The sequence below is a fragment of the Balaenoptera borealis genome (genome assembly GCF_965194805.1).
Source record: "Balaenoptera borealis genome assembly, chromosome: 9".
NCBI lineage: Eukaryota > Metazoa > Chordata > Mammalia > Artiodactyla > Balaenopteridae > Balaenoptera > Balaenoptera borealis.
In genome coordinates this window covers 69,782,752-69,808,987 of record NC_138873.1, presented here as the reverse complement: position 1 = coordinate 69,808,987, position 26,236 = coordinate 69,782,752, and the positions used below count along the sequence as shown (strand labels likewise).

Genomic DNA, 26,236 nt, shown 5'->3' with positions numbered 1-26,236 from the left:
ACCCAATGCAGCCAAAAATAAATAAATAAAAACAAATAAATAAATTAATTTAAAAAAAAAAAATTTAAGCACTTCCCTGGCGGTCCAGTGGTTAAGACTCCACGCTTCCACTGCAGGGGGTGCGGGTTCGATCCCTGGCCGGGGAAGAACCCGCATGCCGTGCAACCAAAAAATAAAAAATGCTTAAGGCATCTTTGGGAAATAAAGGTAGAGATATTTTTTTAAAAAATTAAAAACAAAAGTACATGTGAAACAATGAAAAGATTTATAAAAAGTTCATCTCTCCTTCTCTTATTGTAACCAGTGTTGACATCCTTTCCCGTCTTTCCTCCTATTGACACAAACATTCTATACGTACACACGTGTAAAAGTTAGGATGCTTGAAGCCTAAGAAGGAAAGGCTAATACAGGAGAAGAGTCATACCTCTTTTTTCTATTATACAGGAAAGAAGTTAATGAAAAACATGATTTTATTAGGACTCTTTCCGTTGCAAGACCCAGAAACCCAATTTAAACCAGTTTAAACAAAAATGGGGAATTTATCTTCGATGTAACTAAACTGCAGAAAGGGTAGGGGTGGAGCCAGTGTCAGGGATAGCAGGATCAAAGAATTCAAACATCCTCAGGTATTTGCCTTTTTTCCCCTCCCGGCTAGTCTTTGCAGTTTGTCTGTCTGAAGAAAGTTGGCTTAGTTTCCTTGGGAAGACTGGAACCATAGCCACTTGCATGCCTAGGCATTCTTCTATCCAAGTACTTGAAAAAAAAATTCCCTCCAGCTCCAATTAGAGGAAACCCCGTGGCCAGGGGCAAAGTCTGTAACCAGAAAGATTCTGAGGAAGAGTGCAAGGGAAACAAAATAATTGCAAGTCAGGAATGGCTTGAGTGAAATTAGAAAGACATCTGTTTAGTGATCTGGGAAGCCTGATGTGGTGAGCAGGTGGTTTAAGGCAGACCTATGGTGATTGTTAACTCTGCTTTTACTAGCTGTGTGTCCCTGAAAAGACTAACTGCCTTTGTGGGTCTCACTTTAGGGGGGTCAAGTGAGGTGATGTAAATACAGGATACAGGTGTGAGATACTCCAACCCGTCTTCACCTCCATGCTCCTTAATGGAAGTGGTAATTTTCTGGAGGTGGGAATTATATCTAAAGATGCACAACACAGTGTCTTGCTTCTATTAATCATTGCTCAATAAATATTTATTGATAAGAGAAAGAATAAAGATGGCAAAATTTAACTGCCAATTTCTCTCAATCAAATGCTTTGGGTCTTCACTGACACCAGGACAGCCTCCAGAATGTTCATATAGGAAACTCAGTTTGTAAATTAATTAAGCTTTAAGAAGAAAAAAATTATTCCCCTTCCTATCTAAACAACTTTATGCATGGCCTTTACCTCCATTACCTTTAAGTCTCCTCTGTACGCAAAGTGGAAAGGCAAGAATGTACATATGCATCCAATCCTTTTAGCTTGAGCAGAGCTTGTTGTCATAACTGAGGGAAGAGGCTGAGGTCCCCAAAGGCGTTTCAGCAGCAAATTCATCCTCAAACTGAAAAATTCCCTGATGTCCGTTCCAGTTCTGTGCACTAAAACCCTATGTTCTAGATTCCATGCCATGATCAGGGCCTCCAAAACCTTAAACCTCTTTAACCACCTATTACTGCAGAAAAAAATATATGTTCCTTGAAGTCCTTCCTGGTTACCTGAATTTGTGAAGGCTAGCTTTTGTGAAAACACAAACATGTTTTCATGTCACAAGGTGAAGTACAATGGATGCAAGTACCTGAGTCCAGCAGTGACGTGTGGTGTAAACTGGAGGAGGGGGACCACAGAGTTCACATCCTCTCTGCTGTCCAGACAGTCTTTAAAACAGATTATGACCGCTGTTGGCAGCATGGTCTGGAGGCTACATAATGACACAAATAACCTTCGTTATGCATGAACTGTAGTGAGACATTTTATGTTAAAGAGGGCAGGCTGTGGAAGACATGACATAATTTGTTTTAGTTAAAATTACATTTTTATGCACTTACTTTTTGTTTAAAAAATCCCAGTGGAGAAGAATGATTTCTGAGCTATCTTTACCAGGCAGGGTTGCAAATCCTATTCTAAAATTGTCAGAACAAGTTTTATTTCACAGAATAATCATGCCCAGTGCAGCCAAGTAACGATATCAATGACAGTCAAGTAACACCGCAAAACCACTTCATTTTTATTCGGGAGAAATGCACATATGTTAGAGTATTAAATCCAAGGAGAATATATCTGTGATTTTTTTTTAAATAGGAAAGTAAAAGAAAGCCATAGTTTTCAAATCAAGTGATAATAAACATATCTTTTTCTTTTTTTTTTACATTTTTTGAACCAATGTAACAGCATAGTACACATTTTACTATCTATTCTAGAAGGAGATGTACTAGCAAATCGTAGGCAAACTATGACACATTGTATAGTACATTGTGAATTCCTGATTGTAAAAAGGTCCAACATATGGAAATTTACAAAGTATTTCATTGTTCTGTGGTTAAAGATAAGTGTTCGGTAACTATCAGGTAGGCATATTCTTTTTCTGGGTCCTCCCCTTGCTCCCTACCAATGTGCTTCTCTCTGTGGGACCTGCCTTCCCTCGTGACTCTAGAATGACCCTTGCAAATGTCTGCTAGTTCAGGCTTAAGTGGAATTATCTCCCAGTAACATTTGTATTTAAGTTGGAGACCAGTAAATGATGGCTTTCTTCCCTTTCCCCTAGTCCACTTATATCCAGGGACACCTAAACTGCAAAGCATCCTGGGCTTTGTGGAGTTTTCCCCAGGCTGAACCCTCTCACTGAATGTGCTTCTGTGTGCCCCTGGTTAGCTGCTACCCCACCCTCGTCATAGTCTTTCTCTACAAAGTTTGAGTAGGGCTGAGTGAGTGGAGCGTTGGCTGCCACTTGGAACTATTGCCAGTGCCTCAATAGTTGCTTGGAGGCCATCTCATTTGAAAGAAGTGTCACTTTTTATATTTTCCAGTTGATAGATCTAAGCACTTAGAAGAATGCTGTTAGTTGGCTTTCTTCAGACTAAGTTGCAATTAACTATTCAAACACAACTCATGTAGGGTTCATGTGGATGAACCCTACCACCAAACAATGAGACCTCTGTCTAGTATATACAACTGAGCACATATTGAAAATTTTAAAAATTCCTCCCAAGTGACATTAAGGCTGACACCCTTTGCTTTCCAAGGAAGCCTATGTCTACTTCAGAGGGATGCGGGTTTGCTTTAAGCCTCTTGTGTGCCACAGAGTACCTTTGTTTCCCCTCCCTGGGCTGTGCTCATGGCTGAGTCTAAATGGTGCTTCTGGAGCAAGGGAGGGGCCCCCATCTCACCATATTTAACATATCTGAGGTTGTGGCACTCACACACTGAGGACTTGAGTTTTTTAGAGTATTTTTGGAGACAGCACTTAATAAAACACTTGAGGACCAAAAAACTCAGTTCAGTGAAATTCAACACAATGCACAGGCATGAGGTAATGACCAAGAAGAGGATGAAAATTGTTTTCTCCGTGGGTTTGGAGACAAAGCAGTCCACAGTGTTGGGACAAGGCTTCAAATCACACTGCATAAAGTAGGGAACACTAAAGCCACCATAGAGCTTGTAAAATAAAACCAGGAAGCCAATTTCAAAACCAGTTTTAACAATGAGGCTGATAAGGTAAGTGTACCACAGGCCCCCATCCATGGTGCCTGGGCTGACATAGAGTTTCTTCCTGTGCCTTTTCTCTCTACCCTCGCGATAGGCTACATGTAGAACCACCAGAAGTGAAGGCGTGGAGACCATGATCAGTTGTAAGGCCCAAAGTCTGACCTGGGAGATGGGGAAGAAGTAGTCAAAACACACATTTTCACAACCAGGCTGTCTAACGTTGCACTCAAACTCTTTCTGCTCATCTTTCCACACATGCTCTGCCGCCACCATGTAGACCAGCAAACGGAAGATGAACATGACAGCCAGCCAGATCCACCCGATCCCAGTGGAGTATTTATTTACTCCACTCAGGAGGTCTCTGAGGAACATCCAACTCATGACTTAGGTTCAAAAGAAGGCAATATTCTGCAAAAGAAAACAGTTTCATCATGATTCATTTACTTCTATTCCATTGATCATTTCTACTGTCTTACTCGTAGATTATGGAATTATGGAAGATAAACTTGACTTTTTGCATTATTACAACCCTGGATGTTCAGGGCTCTCTAAGAATCCCATAGGATATGCTCGCTTTCATACAAGGAGATGACACGGCTGGTCCACAGGACGTAAATGAGCCCATGCCCAGTTTAATTTGGAATTTGGTTTGTCATCCCACACACACTAGCCCATTCCCAAACAAATCCTTCTACTTTATTGCTTCTCTCTAAGGATGGTTGGGCTCTGTGGCTGATCTAGAAAGAATTAGATATGAATCCCAAGGTGACCTTGGTACCTTGAGATATCCCTCACATGCCAGCTTCTCTTTTTTTTTAATGTTCTTTTTTTATTGAAGTATAGTAGATTTACAATATTGTGTTAGTTTCAGGTGTACAGCAAAATGATTCCGATATATATTTATTTCAGGTTATTTTCCATTATAGGTTATTACAAGATGCTGACTATAGTTCCCTGTGTTCTACAGTAAATCCTTGTTGCTAATCTATTTTATATATGGTTGTGTGTGTGTGTTAATCTCAAACCCCTAATTTATCCCTTCCCACCCTTTTCCTTTTTGGTAACCATAAATTTGTTTTCTATGCCTGTGAGTCTATTTCTGTGTATTAATTTTTGGATTCCACACATTGAAGTTGTAGTCTCTACTCACTTCCTCTAATTTGTCAGTGCCCATCCCTAATCCTTAAAGGTTATTCCCTGTCCCTACCGCCTCCTGTGTCCCGTGTCTCATCCCAGCTGCTTGCCTACAATTTGATAGTGAGAAGTGAGCCTCTCCACTATGAACTCCCTCAAACTCATGCTCTCTCATCCCTCCAGATCTACTTACATCGGTGCCCAACTTACCTTCTTTACCCAGTTTGGAGGGAGAGGGTTGGTCTCTTCTCACCTCAAAATGATCATTCCAGCTCTAATCCCATTCTTGATCTACCCATTTCCCCTGCTCTGAATTCTGTATCTTCACCCTCTACTGCCCTCTTCTTCTCAGTGTATAAACGTGCTGAAGTGTTGTCCATTTTTAGTGGGGGATTCTTCATAGCTTCTCTTTCTGGCAACCTCTATCTTTATCCCTTATTTCTACTTCTTCAACTATTATTTACTCATCAACTCACTGAGTCTAGTTTTTCTTCTCAGCATTGCACTTAATTTCAACTACCTCTCAATTACCAAGTGTTCTGGACACTTCGAATCTCCTTTAATTTTCCTGTGGCGTTTGTTACTGTTGCCTGTACTTGTGTTTTTGAAACTCTTTCAGCCTTGATTTCCATACCATTCTCCCCGCTCTTTCTGTTATTCTGATCCTCTTGATTGTACCATCTTAGTTGTCTTTGCCCAGCCCTGAACAGCTCTGTCCTCTGCTCCTTTCTCCCTGCATATGCTCTCCCTGCAAAACCTCATGCATTCCTACAGATTCGACTACTGCTTTCAGGTTCTTGTTTCCCAAATCTTAGGCTCTTCCCCAGACTTCCAGATCTCACTGCCTCCTGGCTATTATCTAAATATCCTACAGGCATCTCAAACTTGATATGTCTGTAGTTCAGTGTATTATCTGCTCTGCCCTTTGATTTCCTTATGTGGTTAAACAGCATCACTAACGCCCAAGCACCCAAGTCAGAAATCTTATATTCATCCTAGATGCCTCTCTCACGACCGTTTTAAAATTGCTCATCAAGTTCTTCTGATTCCTCCTAAATATCTCTCAAATTCACTTCCAAGTCACTGCTGAGCTCTCTCTCACCCACACAGCCCTCCCACTGCTTTCTACATCCGGTCTCAGCATCTCCTCCATTCCCCTCCTAGTACACCCTCAATGCTGCTCAATTCTCTTGCGCCCCTCTCCGTCTCTTTTGCTCTTTACCCTACAAAAGCGGATAGGAAGCTAGGGAGCCTTCTTTTTCATCTCAGCGACATTGTCTTTCTCGCACTCTCGGCTTCCATTTTGTCATATAACTGAACTCCATGGGCTGGGCAGTGATTTTTGTTTGTTGAGCCTACAGTGTGCTCAGCCTTCTCTGTTTAGTGCTCTTTTGAGTTGGTCTGTCACAACCAGCCTGGAAAGTGGGGTTTTTGTTGGTTTGTTTATGGTGGCGGTTGTGTTGTTCTTTCAGATGAGAAAGCAGACTCTGAAAAATAAAGCCACTTCCCAAGGTCACAAAAATAAGAGGCAAAGCAGGGTTCAAATCCAATTTTCGTTACTCTAACACAGAGTTTCTCCACAGCGGCACCATTGACATTTTGGGCCGGATAATTCTTTGTTCCAGCAGCTGTCCTGTGCGTTGTAGGCAGTTTAACAGCATCCCTGGCTTCTCCCAGCTAGATGTCAGTAGCACCACCTCCCACCCTATTTGTGACAACCGGAAATGTCTCCGGACAATTCCAAATGTACACTGGGGAGATGTAGCAAAATCTCTCCAGTTGAAACCATTGCTCTTAACTCTCTAGTGCAATCAGGAGATGTGGACTGGAGCCCCAGGTCTGCCGCTAAGATACTTCATGATTTCTCAGGTGAAAACCTTGCCATTTCAGGCCGTATCTGCTATTACAAAGATGGATTACTTCTTGCCTTCTCTATAGACTCTGCCAAAGGAGCATCATGGAAGTGATGATGTGAGGGGAACCAGGGGGTAAAGAAAATGGGGATATTGTGATAGTAGCATTCTTGCCAGAGCACATCACATGATCTCGTCCAGAGGGAACATTATGTAACAAGCCCACATGCTAGAACCCTGAGGAGGTGCATGAAGGGTAAGAGGTATTTTCAGAGACAACAAAGACACATGTACACAATGCCCAATTCAGCAGGGAATAAATACCTCAATGTCCTTGGTTTTCAGAACACAAACAAAATTGTATTAAATAAAAAGGATTCTCAAATCCACCTGAAAGGTAAACATCTCCATGAATTATTAAAACAAAGCCCCAAAGATTAAAAAGGGGACAAAAGGGTCTTATGTTTCTCTATGACATGTGTCATTGGGCATTTGTCTGTATTACTCAGGAGGATGTTTATGTAATGTTGCAAAATATTTAAAAGTACCCTGTTGGACATTTCAGAGAACGGATAAAGGTAAGAGATTTTCTTTTTTTTCAAAAAGAAAAGTAGTAAGAAAGTGACTGGTGTTTGAATAGGATCAGAAGACTGACGCCATCAAATGTGTCAGGACTATGAATTTCATCTGACTAATGTCCATCCTATTTTGAAGTTCTCTGCTGATGGAAAGGCAATGGCTTTTCTCAGGAGGGAGGGGTGTTCTAATATGAGTTCACTTTTAACAGGGGTGGTTTACCATAGCGGATAAGAGCCTGAACACAGTGTTGGACTCCTTGGGTTCAAGTCCAAGTTCATCTGTGATAATAATAGTACCTACGTCATGGGGCTCAAAACAGAGTCTGACACACAGTAGGTGCTCAGTAAGCATTATCATTATAATTTTTAGTTTTTCCATTAAAAACCTTTTCTTGGTGTCAAAGTGAAGTCTTTCCAATTGCAAGGTAAGTATATATATATATATACATATGTATATATATATATATATATATATATATATATATACATATGTATATATATATATTTTTTTTTTCTTTCTCTAGCTCTGTTCCTATGAAGGATAATAGTTAGGAATCTCCCAGTAATAGCCCTTTAAGCATTTGAAAGCAGTGAAGTCATCAGCTCAACATTTTTATCTCTTAATAATGTAGATTGTCTCCTTATTTTTAAAAAGAGTCTTTAATTTATCCCTTTTATTAAATTACTAAGGATTACTCCCAATTTTTAAAGAGTTTCCATTTACCATGTCTAATGTACAAATTATCCTATGACTCTCTCCTTTCTCTTAAGAAGCAGCAGTTAACTGCATAGGAATTTAGTTTGGAAAGCATAAATATTTTCAGAAAGTAAAATATTCAATATTCCAATATCAGGAATAATTTTGGAAATTGGAAATTTCCCCCAAACATTTGATCTAAATTAATTTTGTCTGTTATGTATTACAGACAAAATAAGTTGAACAGAGTTCTGTGGAATATAAGTGAAGTGTGTATTGGGAAATAATGTGCATGTGTATGTTTCTCTAGGGGGAGTGGATTTAAAGAGGCTGGGGAGAAAGGTTGGAACTTATATTCTGGAGGGCTTTGAACACTTTTTTTTTTAAACATCTTTATTGGAGTATAATTGCTTTACAATGGGGTGTTAGTTTCTACTTTATAACAAAGTGAATCAGCTATACATGTACATATAGCCCCATATCTCCTCCCTCTTGCGTCTCCCTCCCACCCTCCCTATCCCACCCCTCTAAGTGGTCACAAAGCACCAAGCTGATCTCCCTGTGCTATGTGGCTGCTTCCCACTAGCTATCTATTTTACATTTGGTAGTGTATATATGTCCGTGCCACTCTCTCACTTCGTCCCAGCTTACCCTTCTCCCTCCCTGTGTCCTCAAGTCCATTCTCTACACCTGCATCTTTATTCCTATCCTGTCCCTAGGTTCTTCAGAACCACTTTTTTTTTTTTTTTTTTTTTTTTAGATTCCATATATGTGTGTTAGCATACGGTATTTGTTTTCCTCTTTCTGACTTACTTCACTCTGTATGGCAGACTCTAGGTCCATCCACCTCACTACAAATAACTCAGTTTCGTTTCTTTTTATGGCTGAGTAATATTACATTGTATATATGTGCCTCATCTTCTTTATCCATTCATCTGTCAATGGACACTGAGGTTGCTTCCATGTCCTGGCCATTGTAAATAGAGCTGCAATGAACATTTTGGTACATGACTCTTTTTGAATTATAGTTTTCTCAGGGTATATGCCCAGTAGTGGGATTGCTGGGTCATATGGTAGTTCTATTTTTAGTTATTTAAGGAATCTCCATACTGTTCTCCATAGTGGCTGTATCAATTTACATTCCCACCAACAGTGCAAGAGGGTTCCCTTTTCTCCACACCCTCTCCAGCCTTTATTGTTTGTAGATTTTTTGATGATGGCCATTCTGACTGGTGTGAGGTGATACCTCATTGTAGCCCTGATTTGCATTTCTCTAATGATTAGTGATATTGAACACATTTTAAAGAAGTTTATTCTTTGTTCTGTGAAAAAAAAATGGGAGTGAGAAGAAGTTGCTGGGACAATCAGATTTCCACATGCAAAAGAATGAAGTTGGATCCCTTCCTCACGCCATTAAAAAAATTTAACTCAAAATGGATCAATGACAAAAATATAAGAGCAAAACCCATAAAACTCAAAATCCTCCACCAGCTATTCTAAGGTTCTACTAACTGATTAAGAGAAATTAAGAATAGTATCACAGGCCTCCATAAAACATGACGTCCTGGAGTGAGAGCACTGTCAAGCTAAATTAAGTAACTCAGAATTTGGAGACAAATACCTCCTTTGAGTGTGAAATGAGTAAAAAACATCATGGGATGTTATTTATAGAAGAAACCCACCCCAGAGAGATAATAATCTGTCCTGTATTCCTGGGATAACCTGGAAAAATACTAGAAAGTTGGTAGATATGTAGATTTAAGGGTGTAAGATTATGCAAGACTTCGAACATCAAGAAGAGAATTGGAGGGCTTCCCTGGTGGCGCAGTGGTTAAGAATCCACCTGACAATGCAAGGGACATGGGTTCGAGGCCTGGTCCGGGAAGATCCCACATGCCGCAGAGCAACTAAGCCCGTGTGCCACAACTACTGAGCCTGTGCTCTAGAGCCCGTGAGCCACAACTACTGAGCCCACATGTCACAACTACTGAAGCCCGCGGGCCTGGAGCCCGTGCTCCACAACAAAGACAAGGCACCGCAATGAGAAGCCCGCACGCTGCAATGAAGAGTAGCTCCCGCTTGCTGCAACTAGAGAAAGCCCGTGCGCAGCATCGAAGACCTAATGCAGCCAAAAATAAATAAATTAAAAAAAAAAAAAAGGAAGAGAATTGGAAACTTTTTTCCAATCATAGCAACCAGAAGGTACCTGAGTAAAGTGGGTAGTAAATGAAGAAACAGAGAGAAGATAACCAACCATGTGGTCCTGTGAGTGGCATCAAGACATGGCAGCAAAGGTTCACAAAAAAGTAGAGGTCTGGGTGAAAGATAGGTGAACAGAAACGACCTAAAATGACATGGACCTGCTAAGAGTCTACACAGTTCTCTGGGTAGGGAGAACACAGTAATGTGCAGACACCACTCTCTCTTCTGCAACTGAGGATCCTGGGTTTTCTGGGACAACCCCTATTGCAAACATGCTGAGCTATTGTCAGAGCTAGTGAGAACATGTGCAAGTCTTAGGTTTAAAAAAATGAGTCCCAATAACCATCTGGTAGGACAAGGATAACTAATGCATCTGGCTCCTATACATCCTGGATTAAATGTCCATTACAATTATTTGATTCTCATTACTCCAAGTGACCAAGCAACCTTCTGAGGAATTGTTTTCTTGCTGAGATTCCTTAAGCTGTGCAATGAAGTCCTCCTGAGATTAGATGCAAGACTTCCAGTCCCTGGAGAGGTGCTTTACAAATCAGGCTTCCTGGGGCTTGGTTAACGTGGATGAGTCCCTTAGGGATGACTCCACTCGGGGTGAACTAACTATACACCTGAGCTTCTGAGCCTTTGGGCCTGAGCACCAGCCCGCCCGTTCTTCTCTTATTGCAGGATGAGCCTTTGCCATGCCAGCAACTTCTAGCCACACAGGAGGCTTCACTTCTTGTGTGGTTCAGGCATCTGGAAGCAAGTGCCCTCTCTGGGCTCTGAATGGGCACAAACACTGTCCAAGAAACCCTGGCACTGCCAGGAGCCGGGGACCTGCTCTGTCGTTACCAAGGAGTGCTGTTTTGAAACTTGCATTAGAGGGGCACCAGATATCGAATGCCACACACACCACTGGTGACAAGCCCTGAAAAAGCCATCAGCCTCCATACCCAGCTTCTTTCACTTCTCAGTAATAATAAAACCTTGGATATTATTATCCCTGGATAGTGCTTGACCGTTTCCAAAACATCTCACAGCCTCTCATCTGACCCCCACCCCATCTTCTGTAGTAGGCAGTGTGTGGTAGGACCCTTAATACAGTGACGAAGAAACCAAAACTCAGGGAAGTGGCTTGTCCACAACGCGCAATAGTCAGTAGAAAATCCAGCAGCAGAAGCCAGGTCCTGCAGGATGGGTCTCCAGCTCCCCCTGGAGCTGATTTCTGTCCAACCTTGCACACAAATCATTTAACCCCCAAAGAAAAGTTTCCTCTCAAGGACCTCTTTCCATCTCTGAGGCCCATAGAACGTGCTGACACGTGTGAACACTTTAACCCCTTGTTTGATTTTAAGGCATTTTCATTTTTAGAGATGGCCTATTTGGGAAATGCCAAAAGCAGAAAGTTTCTCAACCCAGGACCTGTGGCCCATGAAGGGCTGTTGTTAGATTCTCAAGGGTCTATGAGAAGAGTTTGTGTGTGTGCTTTCGGTCTAGGATCTTCAAACAGGCAAACAAAAGCACCGCTGAATGACCAGCTCATAACAAGGGCTGCCCCAGGATTTCAGCACTCACATTTACGTGTTTGGCAAACTACACAGCCTTCAGGCCAAATCCAGCCCACCACCTGTTTTGTAAATAAAGTTTTTTGGGACACAGCCATGCCCATTCATTTACTATCGTCTTTGGGCGGCTTTTATGCCAAAACAGCAGAGTTGAGTAGTTGCAATAGAGATAAAACTGCTCTCAAAGCCTAAAATATTAACTATCAGGCCTTCTGCAGAAAACATTTACTGACCTCTGATATATATAAATTATGTTTAAAAGCATCTTGGAACCAAGTTGCAGAACTTTAATCACCTAGTCCTGTGAGCAGCAGCACAGAATGGGTTGTGCTCAGGAAAAAGCCACATGAAGCCACAGGGAGAGCCGCGGGAACCAAGGTGCTGGTGGCTGGAACGGGGACCGGTGGTGGAAGAAGCAGCCAGGACCAGCCCGACGCGTCAAGCAGGCCCATCACAAGGGCTCTGCCGTCAGAATCTCATCCTCGCCGTGAGTAGCGATTTCATTTCAGCAAAACGACATCTTTTGTCTGCTAAACTTTAATTAGTTTAAATTTAATTTATTGGTTTCGCAACGTTTGGTTTTTCTTTTGTAAATATAGCCCCATAAAAGCCATAAGTCTAAAGATTAGCCTGTAGATGTAAAATTATTTTACGCCTGATTTTATGTTTTATACATATCAATAACAGTATAGTAAAACTTGAATTGTCAATACTGAGGGTCCACAAGCAGTGCTGAGTAGAACAGTACCCACCCAGGCTGACACGTGTCCACATGCACCACGTGCCTGGGATTTCATTTTCCCGTGTGAATAAAGGCGTTGCCATTTTCAGAGGACCCCCTCTTAGGAACAGTGCAAAGGTTGTCCTCAGGCCACACAGAAAAGGCTACTGAAAGGTCCTGAGCTGTGCCTCTGTGCTCCCATCACCTCACTTAACATCAGTCCACATCCTGTGCTCAGGCCAGGCTTCTGCCCTGGTCACAGGCTCCCAAAGCCCTTGTCACCCACACGTTCCAAACGGGCAACTTTACTTAGCGGCAGCACATCCAGAAAGGGCATCTGTGATGCGGCACAAAACTGAAGAGCAGTATGTCTAGGTTTGTCATAATTAGGATCCCTTCCCTGAGGGAAACTTTTGGGAAAGAGGTAACGACCACCCAATTACAAGAAATGGCATTTTCCCAGTAAATAAACAAATCCTACCATAAGAGAAATAAGCTTAACTTACCTCTTGACACAGATGTGAAGATTAAAAAGAAATCCAGTCCGTTGCTCATTCCATTTAAAAAACCATGAGTTGATTATATCATTTCCCTGAGAGGGAACTGGTGTTTTAAGCTGAGGAAAATGGAGTCCAGTGGTTTCCAAGGTAGCGTAAGCGGAACAGGTGTAACCTGATCATTTGTTTTGGCTCATAACTTCGATGCGCATTCTTATGTCTCTGCTGTTTAAAATATATGTTAAAAGAGAACTGAAACTGAAAAACCAATTCAAAGCCACTGACGTACACACAGTTCATTGAACATGCCTTTTTATAAAACCTTGTCATTATCTAAGCAAAGAAGCTGGGACAATGAGGGAGGGTGTTTCATCTCTTTAAATGATTTCCCAAGGTTATTTATCAAAAGCCATCTACGGGGGGAAAATAGGCAAAAGAACAATTTAAGTCAATCTATCTTTAATGAGCTTATTTTAACTTCACTTCATGGGTCATAATCTTAGAAATCCAGAAAGTAAAAAGCATAGTAAACATCACTTTTCGAAACCCAGGAAGCATCGATAACAGACATTTTCTATGTATATCACAAACAGAAAGAAAAAGTACTTTATCTTTTTATGGAGCCATTTCTAGGCATGAGTTTAGCTAAAATTAAAGACGTGCAGAAATGAAAATGAAACCCTTTTTCTCTTGGAACAAGAATAACTTAGAAACAGAATTTTACAGTTGGAAATGATATTAGATGTCATGAAATTGAATGCCTTCATTTTAGAGATGAGAAAACAGAACCACTGAGAGCAGCCTGTTGCAGGTCCCAGAGCCAGTATATGAAGTGTAGAAAAGAGCTGGGCAGGAAACCCAAGCCCCAGACTTTTGCACTGTCATAGCCACCTCCACAGACCAGGTGGATTTCAGTTCTCCCTTACTGCTCTTAGCATTCGTGACCTTTAAAATTATTCCATATATTCATATATTTAATCCAAAATTCAAAGAGGACTGCAGTTTATTTTGAAAAAACATTGATCTACATTATTAATTATCCTACTGGATAATTACTGGATAAACCTCTTCCATACCCAATAAAGCAAATATTGTTTGATTTGGTTTTGTTTTAACAGAGAGATCCCAGAATCCTAGAATACTGACCCAGTTTCCAAAGAGTTGATATCACGATAAGATCCCAAAGCCTTATCTCTGGAATTGATCATCCCTTTTAGTTTCCATTCCTTTGTTTAGCACTTATCAAACTTCATCTGTGACCTTAAAACGTTACCTGATTGTACTGAGACAACTTCTGCCAGGAATAGTTGGACTGAGGTGGTTTGTTGTTAGGGCAACCTTCAGAGTGGCCTTACTGAATCCCCAAGCACTAATGATTCAGAAGATCCCAGCCTTCCAATAAGGTTAGCACTAACCCAAACAAAGGTAGCATTCGATGACCCAGTATGGCAGAGGTGTAGTTTTCTAGACGAAGGTCCCTGTCCTCAAGGATCATGTAGCATCTTGCACACAAGCTAGGGGAGGGAGAAATTGCTGGGCCTAGGGGGCTATCAGGAGAGGTTCTATAGAAGAAGAGGATGTGGGTTGTATCTTTGTGGAGCAAGAGGCAAGAACATGGGTGTGTCCTGGACACAGTGCCTCTGATGAACCTGACACCTTCTCAGTTATGCTCACGATGCTTTCAGTGTTTTTGACAAAGAGATTTCATTCTCTCCCCTCCATTTTTTGTTTGGAAGAAGTAAACATAATAAGGACTGAAAAAGGAGTGATGTGTTGTAGCAGAAATAACACCATCTTGAAGTCAGAAAGCTAAGGGTGGGGAGAGGTAAGAGAAGCCAGAGCTGGAAAGAGAATGGAATGAATGCTGTTTGTTCACCTTGTTCTCCTCTGCTTTCTCTTCACTGTGAGAATGTGTCCCTGCAGGACGTCAGCATGAGCAGAGCCCGGAACACGGAGGCAGTATAAGTCAGAGCCTTCAAATGTCCAGCGTGGCCCCCTGGATGAACCACACAGGGGTGGAGGCTGCAGGAAAACCTGCTTGAGGATCGCTGTGTTAACAAAGACAACAGAGGTATGTCGAATGCAGAGCCATATGAGAAGAACACGACCAAGGTCTAAGCGTTAACATCACAGCTGGCGGCAGTGATGGACGTATAAGCACTCCTGTGCATTGGGAACACTCACGCACAGAGTACTGTGCTCTGAACTTGACCTTTATTGTTTCTTAGCATAATGTCTCTTCCAAGGGAGGTCAGGAGTTTTTTCTCCTCACTTTAGACAGAGCTGGAGCACTGCGTTTTTTTCTGGCCTCCGTAAGACCTTTGACAAGCTCAAGTAGGTCTACAAGACAGTGACCAGGGTGGAGAGGGTGTCTCTAAACAAGTCTTGAAAATATGGATTGGAGGTATTTAGCCTGGAGAGGCAAGGTTCAAGGGAGTTACTTATCAGAATTTGTGTCAATTCTCTATTAAAATGTTTTTTTGCAACAGTACAGATTCCATAGACCGGAGTTCAGACAAACCAGGGTTGGAATCCCGGACCTGTTTTTTTTTTTTAATTAATTAATTAATTAATTAATTAATTAATTTTTGGCTGTGTTGGGTCTTCGTTTCTGTGCGAGGGCTTTCTCTAGTTGTGGCAAGTGGGGGCCACTCTTCATCGCGGTGCGCAGGCCTCTCACTATCGCGGCCTCTCTTGTTGCGGAGCACAGGCTCCAGATGCGCAGGCTCAGTAGTTGTGGCTCACGGGCCTAGTTGCTCTATGGCATGTGGGATCTTCCCAGACCAGGGCTCGAACCTGTGTCCCCTGCATTGGCAGGCAGATTCTCAACCACTGCGCCACCAGGGAAGCCTCCGGACCTCTTTTTTACTTAACTTCATGAACTTGCTCAAGATGCTTGAGTTTTCTGAGCCTCAATTTCCTTGTCTGCAAAATGGGAAAGGCATTCCCTTCTTTGGTTTTCTTATAACGCTTAAATGAAATAATAACTGCTCAATAAATAGTAGCAGTTGTTATCTTTGTCCACTGAGAGCAACGCTGACTTTGGGTTGTGAGATTTTCTGTAAAAACAAAATGGAACCAGAAATGAGAGAAGTATGCATAGACTCGAAAAACAAAAAAAATTACCTTTTGCACTGGGCAGCAAAGCACATATGGGGAGAACTTGCCTCTGCATCTCAGAACAATTGCTTTCCAGTACAATTTGTGAACACAAGATACTTACATGAAGAAGTAGTACCCATCCCTTTTTTTTTCTTTTTTAAAATTTTTATTGGAGTGTAGTTGACTTACAATGTTGCATTAGTTTCTGCTGTACAGCAAAGTGAATCAGTTATACATATACATATATCCACTCTTTTTTAGATTCTTTTCCCATATAGGTCATTACGAAGTAATGAGTAGAGTTCCTTGTGCTATACAGTAGGTCTTTATTAGTTATCTATTTTATATATAATAGTGTGTATATGTCAATCCCAATTCCCAATTTATGCCTCTCCTCTTCCCCCACTGTTAACCATAAGATTGTTTTCTACATCTGTAACTCTATTTCTGTTTTGTAAATAAGTTCATTTGTACCATTTTTTTTAGATTCCACATATAAGCAATACCATACGATATTTGTGCTTCTCTGACTTACTTCACTCAGTATGACAATATCTAGGTCCATCCATGTTGCTGCAAATGGCATTATTTTGTTCTTTTTCATGGCTAATATCCCATTGTATATAGGCACCATATCTTCTTTATCCATTCCTCTGTTGATGGACATTTGGGTTGCTTCCATGTCCTGGCTATTGTAAATAGTGCTGCAGTGAACACTGTGGTACATGACTCTTTTTGAATTATGGTTTTCTCAGGGTATATGCCCAGTAGTGGGATTGCTGGGTCATATGGTAGTTCTATTTTTAGTTTTTTAAGGAACCTCCATACTGTTCTCCATAGTGGCTGTATCAATTTACATTGCCACCAACAATGCAAGAGGGTTCCCTTTTCTCCACACTCTCTCCAGCCTTTATTGTTTGTAGATTTTTTGATGATGGCTGTTCTGACTGGTGTGAGGTGATACCTCATTGTAGTTTTGATTTGCATTTCTCTAATAATTAGTAATATTGAGCATCTTTTCATATGCTTTTTGGCCATTTGTATTTCTTCTTTGGAGAAATGTTTATTTAGATCTTCTGCCCATTTTTTGATTGGGTTGTTTGTTTTTTTGTTATTGAGCTGCATGAGCTGTTTGTAGTTTAGAAATTAATCCCTTGTCAGTCATTTTGTTTGCAAACATTTTCTCCCATTCTGTCGGTTGTCTTTTCATTTTGTTTATGGTTTCCTTTGCTGGGTGAAAGCATTTGAGTTTAATTAGGTCCCATTTGTTTATTTTTGTTTGAATTTTCATTACTTTAGGAGGTGGGTCAAAAAAGATATTGCTGTGATTTATGTCATAGAGTGTTCTGCCTATGTTTTCCTCTAAGAGTTTTATAGTATCTGGCCTTACATTTAGGTCTTTAATCCACTTTGAGTTTATTTTTGTGTACGGTGTTAGGGAGTGTTCTAATTTCGTTCTTTATTTTTTCTTTCTTTTTTTAAATCAAGTGCTTATTAGGAGGAAAAGGGGTACATGTAGAGAGACACACGGGCCGACTCAGGGAGAGAGTCACCTCTAATTTCATTCTTATAATGTGGGATGTTAGTTCCCTGACCAGGGATTGAACCTGCGCCCCCTGCAGTGGAAGTGCAGAGTCTTAACCACTGGACCACCAGGGAAGTCACTACTCATCTCTTTCTAACATGGCAATTCTCAGTTATACCAGGAGCTCATGGGAGTTTTTAGCATCTAGAAAACTCCAGGAACACAATAAATATTTCTTATGTATTTATTTATTGGAGTATAGTTGATTTACAATATTGTGTTAGTTTCAGGTGTACAGCACACTGATTCAGTTATACATACATATTTTTTTCAGATTCCTTTCCCTTATAGGTTATTACAAAATATTGAGTATAGCTCCCTGTGCTATACAGTAGGTCCTTGTTGCTTATCTGTTTTACATATAGTAGTGTGTATATGTTAATCCCATACTCCTAATTTATCTGTCCCCTCCCTAAATATTTCTCAGTAATGGTTGATGGGAGCACTATCAAGTGCTTCTGAGGTTTCACATTCTGGTGAGAATGAGCTGAAGGGCTCTGTGTCTTCAGTTGCTGCCTCTTGCCCTGGTGCCATCGGTGATTCATCTAACTTCTGACTGATGTAGGGGAGGATCGAGGAAAAATGCTTCGTGGGTACAGAATAGCCGAGGCGTGAGAAAGGTCACATTTCTATACCTACAATGAGTTTTCAACATTTTTCAAAGGAAAATGTGAGCATCATTTCCTGATTGTAATCACTCTTAAATCAGCCCTTTCTGGACCCAGTGGCACAATGGGCTCGCCCCACACCAGGCGGCCATCAGCAGAGACACAGCTCCTGGCCCCATCTAGGCACCGCATCTCCCCCCAGGTCACTGAAAGCACTCGCATTTTCAATATTTGCACTGAAAGCATCAAATATTTTCTAAGCATTTTCCATGTCCAGGAAATGTTTGAGATCTTGTTTTTCCTAAGGAAAAGAAAGTCACATATCCTCTGGCATCAGTCTAGCCACCAGGCTTTCAAAGCTTTCAGGGTTTGAGGGGGCTGTAAGTTAATCAAGGCATGTCCTCTAAACAAATATTACACTTGTATGCCAGATAAGCGTAGGTTTTCATCTCTCTTCCCTTATTATTTGAATTTTCTTTAAGAAAAACAATAATATGAATGGCTTTGTGTGCATGTAAACGTTAATGCAGATGTTGGAGAATAAACAACAAATGTGTATCTTCTCCACCAATTTTTGCCAAACAAATAGTTCCTAATTTAATCACTTGCATGCCTCCCCACTCTTCCGAAAAATAATATTATTTTAATAGCTAAATTCTAGATGGAAGACACAAATATAGGCAACAAAATCCCATTGTGTATAGAAAATCTATAGAAATCTGTAAATGTACCCTGAAGATTAATAATATGAAATAGAAATAAATACATACATGAGTAAGGATCTCCCACTCCACAGTGGCTGGAATACTCATTGCAACTATAACTTCATTATGTGCTTGGAATTGTTAGCTCGATTATCTGGCAGCAGTGTGCCAAGTATTGGGTAACAGTGTCTGACATGTAATAGGCATTTGATAAGTGTTAGTTAAATTTAGGGTTGAAAAGGCAAGTAATGAATAATATTTGATGAAACAATTTGAGATTCCCGCATGAAAGGGGATCTCAGTAGGTTAAAAGTAGGAGCTGTTGGTTATGTCAATTGAATAGATGGGTAAAAATATTAAGACATACATACATAACTATAGAAGATGAAATAATTAGGTCAAATACTTCCTCCAGTGCTTGACTAAACTTAAAAAAAAAAATCACAACAAAACCCAACGCAGATAAAAAAGTACCTTGGACATATTTTTTTGTGGTTCAGAGAAGTACACACTTTAAATTCCATTCAGGGCTTAAGGTCTGTGGATTGACCACTCTGTGTGTTGCCATAACATCTCAGCAGATGGTGTTCTGTAAAGTAAACATGGACATAAGACAGACAACCGTTCTAAGTTTTGATGCCTACGTATGCTTACCTTGTGCTCCCTGCAGTATAATAAACACAGTTAATTTTACACACAGCCTGCATATGGTTGTACATAGAATTAAGACTATGGCACCCAGAGCCAATGCTTCACAGCCACAGCCTGAACCCCAGGGACTGTTCAGCATCTCTAGCCTATCGGAAAATCTGAAAAGGAAACCAAGCATGTGTAATGACCTCTGTCAGGCATTTGAGAGCAAGAAGAAAGATTGCTGGGGGAGTACCACTACACACCCACCAGAATGACTAAAATTAAAAAGACAGAGTTTTGGTAGGAATGTGCATATATTGCTGGTGAGAGTATAAATTGGTGCAATCACTTTGGAAACTGTTAAATGTAATAAAATTGAACATACACCCACTGATGACTCAGCAATTCCAATCCCAAGTGTATACATATGTGCATCAAAATATGCTAATATTCATAACAGCATTATTCATAATAGTCTCAAACTGGAAACACCCAAATGCCCACCAACGTAAGAATGGGTACATAAATTGTGATGTATTCATATTGTCAACCTCCTCACAAAGACTGCCAGGAAAAACTGTTGATCAGGCACAGCTTACAGTCTTGGTAGGGTCTCTAAGTGGGGAAATTAGGGAAGAGTATTTGTAGGGTTTGGGATTCTGGGCTCACAAGGTTTATGCCAGGTCTTTCACGGTAGGAAACTGGTTGGGACTAGGTCAAGTTCATGACACTATATTTTAGGATTGGTGGTCATAGCAAAGCAACATTCTGCAGATGAGTTTTATGAAGAGAAAACAATTGTCCTGATAAGTGAGTTGTTTACCCAGATTGGAAAACTGTTTGCTTATAGAAATTGGTTGGCAAAAACTTCCTGAGGCAAACAGTAAATTTCTTTATTGATCTGCTACTGTATCTTCCCAGTTATATTGACACTGGCTAATCTCAGCTATCAGTCCCATCAGTTAAGTTCATGCTGAGGCAGGAAATCTCACTTCTCAGGACAATGTAATACTATATAGCAATGGAAATGAACCACAGACTGATAAACGCATCAATATGAATGAATTTTAAAACATAACAGTTAAAAAAATTAATATATGGTGATAGAAGTAGAAATGGCGGTTACCAGGGAAGGGGTTGGATAGTGACTGAAAGGAGGTGTGATGTGGTTCTGGGATGCTCTTCTGGGATATTCTAGCTCCTATTCTGGGTGGTGGTCACTTGAGTGTGGACACTTTGTGAGTATCCATCAAGCTGTTCACTTAGAATTTGTATACTTTCCTTCAATTAAACAAATGCTTCAACTGAACAAAAAGATTACTTGAAAAATAGAAGTGAGTAAAGGAAAGGCTTAAATTCTAGCACCAGTTTATATTAAATCATTGGTACTGAAAGTAAGTACAGCAACAATATTAAAGAAAATCTGAACAAAAGAAAATAATTCCTCATAATTACACAGTCCTGTTACCCTGTTTGTCTTGATTCACCCGCCTTGTTATTCTGTGCCTGTGTCACTTTGCTTTACTCCATCAGGCCTCCAGGGGCTAACGGCAGAGTATGCTTTCCCTGCCTGCCCCTCCAATTGTATTGATCAAAGCTCTACACCCTTTCTGCAAACAAACAAACAAACAAACATTGTACAATATGATGTTCATGATGTTCTGCTAGACTCTGGGGTCTCTCCCTAAATGTTTGTAAGTTTTATAATAGGCTGCATTTTACATCTGCATGGCTGGAAGAGAGACAGACATTCTTGGTTGCTTGGAGTGAGAGGTGCAGGCTGACTGATCTAAAAGAGAAATAGAGCGAGCCTCTGGCTCAGATTAGAAAACCCTGACGCCTGTTCACACGGAGGCTGTCCTCTTCTGGAGATTTGCCTTTTCACTGTGGATTTTTACAACTGTTCTCATTAATCCGGAAAAGCACTTAACTTGTCACCAGGTAACCTTAATTTAGCACATTCACAGCTTTCCTGAGAATAAAAACACTTACTGTAATCCACAAATAACCTGCCCTGCGTGTCATCTGCTGTATAACAATTTACACATGACCTGAGGAAAAGTTCCAAGTTTTTTCAAACTAAAGAAAGAACAGGAGAAGAAAAAAGAAAGAAATTAAAGAAAATAGAAGACAAGGGAATCTTTCTTATTTGAACTTAAAGAGACTTTTCATTTTTGTTTAAGCCATGACACGACATCCTTTTAGGACCATTACAATAAAGGACTTTATTACATTTTATGCATCTAAGTAACTCAGTTATTTGTTTTATGTCCTAAAAGGAAGGCATTAAAAATAATTAGAATAGAGTTTCTAATCTTCCTAAAAATCTCTATTTATTTATTTATTTATATTGGATTATAGTTGATTTACAACGTTGTGTTAGTTTCAGGTGTACAGCAAAGTGATTCAGTTATGCATACATATATATTTTTTTCCAGATTCATTTCCCTTATAGGTTATTACAAAATATTGAGTATAGTTCCCTGTACTATGCAGTAGGTCCAAATCTTCGCATTTTTTGAAACTTAGGAAACACCTTCTCAGGATAAATGTCATTGCCTCCAAATAAAATTGTCCCACTCACTTGATTAGATTTGCCCTGATCCCAATCCATGCAGACCTATGATCAACACTAACTGTATTTAAGTCTCCACCGTCTGAAATGATTGTTTCGTCTGATTTGCTGGAGGCTTCATTGGGTCAGACATTTAAATTTTCAGAGGAATTTCTGAAGATGAGTTAAAATGTGACACATCTCTCTCCCCAGGGTAGAAACTATATAATAAAAAGCAGTTATGTCTTATCTGGCAAATGAAGAAGGGAAGTGACCCATCATGAATGTCAGTGGTTCTCAAGGTGAGGTCCAAGAAACAGCAGTGGCAGCACCTGGGAACTTGCAATGGAATTTCTCAGGCCCCACCCCAGACCTACTTTCTGAAATACGCTGGAGATGGGGTCCTGTAACTGGTGTTTTAACAAGGGTGAGTCTGACACATGCTCAAGTTTGCCAACCCTCGATGTAGGATAATGCTGAGGGTATGTGAATGTCAGACCAACTGGCAAGACTTCAGAAACACTAAGCCATCTTGTGAGTTCATCTGTTAGTCTCCGGGACTTCTCTCTAAACGTTTGTAAATTTGTAATACACTGTATTTTACATCTACATTAAAATTGTTTCATTTCAAAGGTATGTACAGTGAACAGCAGTTTCTATTCAATCGTACAACCCCAATATCCCCAACTTTCTCTAGCAACTGGATAAAAATAAGGTCACTCGAACATTGATACTGACATTTCACTGACTTATTTGCCTACAGGCAAACCTCAGGGCCTATGCCCTCCACACCCAAGGGCGTGGCTATTGACAGCGGGCTGGCCACAAAGCCTTGCTTGGGCCCCCTCTACCTCAGAGGGCTCCCCTCCTCTCTGGAAATTGTGTTTGGGCAAAGGTGGAAGAGTAAGAAGAAGGGTGGGCTTGGGGTTTGTTTGTGTTTTCATCCAATGAGGGGAGCAAGTTGATAAAGGAATAAAAGATCTGTGCCTCAGTTGAGAGTAGTTGTTTCTGCAGCCCTGGGTGCTGTCAGAGGCAGTTACGGAATTGATGTCCAACAATAATCAGTATCAAGGCTGCAAAGAACAAAGAGCTTTTTGGGGGGGGGGTCTTAAAAAATTGCAATTTGGGAGACACAGAATCAGGTAAAACTAAAAGCCTGTTCCGGGGAAGAGAAAGAGTCAGGGGCTTATAAAAGCAAAAGCCACAGGATTGTTCAAGAATTATGGCTGACTCTGATGCAGGAAAGGAAATATTTGTCCTTAAGGGATAGGCTGTCACCGGTTATTTTAGGGTAAGCGTCCAACAAATATCTTGAGTTTCTGGAGCACTGGGCAGATGTTCTGGATGCCTGCTTTAGACGGTAAGTGATCGAAGGTCAGGTTCCATCCAGACTGAGACATGCGTAAGTCACACTTTCTCGATGGCCTCCAGGCTCCATGTGAGAGAGCTCTCTTAGCAACACCAACTCCATTTTGATTTTCCTTTCACAACCGGGGCCTGCAGGCCCATGGTGGCAGCTCTACCCTCCTCCACTAGGACCCCTTTCACAATATCTCACTTTCACCCCGTTCTGGGAAAGTGTCTCCCATGGTCCAGAGGCCCATGCGTTGGTTGGCTGCTCTTCATCATGGTACCTCCTCCTTAGAATCTCACTAGTCCACTTCACATCCCTTCTATGAATATTTCTGGAGCTCTTCATGTGTCTGGAAATACAGCTACGAGCAAAACATAGAGCCTTCATGCAGCTTACATGAAGCTTCATGGAGCTTTCATGGCATAGTCATGCCTTCATGGAACTTACATGCTAATGGAGAAGAAAGACAATAAATAAATAAATAATATGATGTAACGACACTATTTTTTCAAGTCCCTCAGGAGTCTCTCCTGTGCATTCAGCGCCAGGCCCACCCATTTCCTCCACTCTGGTCACCTCATTTAGTCACCCACCGTGAGGGGAAGGCATCCCTTCACCACCATGTGAGCATGGGGCAGCAGTACCCCTCGGTGGAAAAGCTCTAGTCTGTGGTCCCTGCCGGCTGCTGCTTTTCAGGAGTTCTGTGTAACTTCTCAGGAAGCAGGTCTACCTGTGGGGTGGACGTCTGCTTGTTTTGTCTTCCTAGCACCTCTACCCCATCCCAACCCCCAGAGAATGTCTCCTCCACAACTGGGATAACATGACCTTGACCCAGGCTGGGCCAGTCCTGCTATCCCTTCCTCCTGTCCACAACAATTTGTCCTGAAAAAGGGTACATGACCCAAAGGTCATGAAAGCCAATCACAATTCTTTTATGAGATTTGATATATGGATGATTAGAAAAGCTCCCTTTCCACTTGGATGTACCTTAACGTGGTAGGAGGCTGGAACTGCCAGCAGGGAGGTACCCAAGACATGCAGTAAGTGTACCTGAGAAGCGCATAGAGAAATGAGACAAGGGAGCCCTGTTGGCATCTATGGATGTCCCATATCTCACTGTTCCCCAAACCAGTCCCCTCCCTGTACTTAATTACATGAGATAATACAGATCCTTTTGCACTCAAGTTACTTTCAGTTATTTGCAGCTGAAATAACAGTTGTATGCTGAGCCCACATTAATTATATCACCTACTTTGACTTGGCGTGATGCTAGGGAAAAGAATCCAGCATTCATTTTATAAAAATTACTGCAACAACATGGTGAAGAATCCACCTGCCAATGCAGGGGACACAGGTCGAGCCCTGGTCTGGGAAGATCCCACATGCTGCGGAGCAACTAAGCTCGTGTGCCACGACTACTGAAGCCCGCATGCCTAGAGCCCATGCAAAGATTAATTCTATTAATTCTTGCCTGAAAAAAAAGTACCCTTCCCTTGAGAAGGCTCACAGACCACCAGTATTGTCCCTAGAGCAGACTTTGGGAACTTCTGATTAAAATAGTTGTCTTTCATAAATCTGAATGCATTTTCACACAGATGAAACTTTGTTTTATGCAGCCAATCCCATCAAATAGAAAAGCTCCTAATCCTAGCAAATACCAGATGTCCTGTTAAACATTATTAAATATTGATGGTGCTATCTTATTATTTTTTTAATTAATTAATTATTTTTAATCTTTGGCTGCATTGGTCTTCGTTGCTGAGCACGGGCTTTCTCTAGTTGCGGTGAGCAGGGGCTACTCTTTAATGCGGTGCGTGGTCTTCTCCTTGCGGTGGCTTCTCTTGTTGCGGAGCACAGGCTCTAGGCATGAGGGCTTCAGTAGCTGTGGCTCGCGGGCTCTAGAGCGCAAGCTCAGTAGTTGTGGCGCACAGGCTCAGTTGCTCCACGGCATGTGGGATCTTCCCGGACCAGGGCTCAAACCCGTGTCCCCTGCATTGGCAGGTGGATTCTTAACCACTGTGCCACCGGGGAAGTCCTTCTTGTCTTTTTGATGATAGCCCTTGTAACAGGTGTGAGGCGATATCTCACTGTGGTTTTGCATTTCCCTAATGATTAGTGATGTTGAGCACCTTTTCATGTTACAAACAGCTTTTTAATTAAAATTTAACTTATTTGTCAGAAGATTGCCTACTAATACCAGATGTCAATGAACTTTTAAAACTTAAACCTCAAATTAAAGTCAATTTGGCTTGAGAGAACAAGTTTTAAATTCAAAATCCATTTGCCAAAACTTTACATAAATCCATGCCAAAATCTGGGCACCTGATATTCTATTTTGTTTGTTTTAACACAACTTTTATCCCAACAAACTTCAACATCAGCAAAGTACGTGCAAACCGGTGTCCATATCTATTCTTATCACAACCATAGCCACACGTATCTTGCATCTTAGAATCTCAAGGCACTAACAGAATGTCAGAGGATTAACCGTACATTTAAATTACTGTGTCCCTGAAATGCGGCTAGGAGGAGACCAGATCCGAGCCTTGTTTCCCAAATCGGAAAGCTTTGCCCTTCCGTTAATAAATTTATGTAATTCTAGGTGATGTCTCCTTTTATTTATACAAAACACACACGCGAAACTGGAAAGTTATTTGAACCCGGTAGGCTGAAAACTTAAGGTAAAAAAGGAAGAAACCAAAAACGCCCTCTGCAAACTCCATCCCGCGGGCGGGCTGCAGGGCTTGGGAGATGGAGGAGAGG

General features: G+C 41.1%; 2 protein-coding genes across 2 annotated transcripts in view; one reads left to right on the top strand and one right to left on the bottom strand.

Annotated features, from left to right (window-relative positions):
* ZNF292 (zinc finger protein 292) overlaps positions 1–219 on the top strand; it is a 107,073-nt gene extending 106,854 nt beyond the window's left edge. The window contains exon 11 of the mRNA XM_082405918.1: positions 89–219. The gene's annotated coding sequence lies outside the window, so the exon portion shown is untranslated. The remainder of the gene's footprint in view (positions 1–88) is intronic.
* A 3,082-nt stretch (positions 220–3,301) lies between these two features.
* Positions 3,302–26,229, bottom strand: GJB7 (gap junction protein beta 7). The gene is given in 3 exon segments (XM_082406026.1): positions 3,302–3,419; positions 3,422–4,097; positions 12,943–26,229. Coding segments are annotated over 2 exon segments (669 nt in total). The 5' UTR covers positions 4,071–4,097; positions 12,943–26,229; the 3' UTR covers positions 3,302–3,399.
* Between the last annotated feature and the right edge of the window lie 7 nt (positions 26,230–26,236).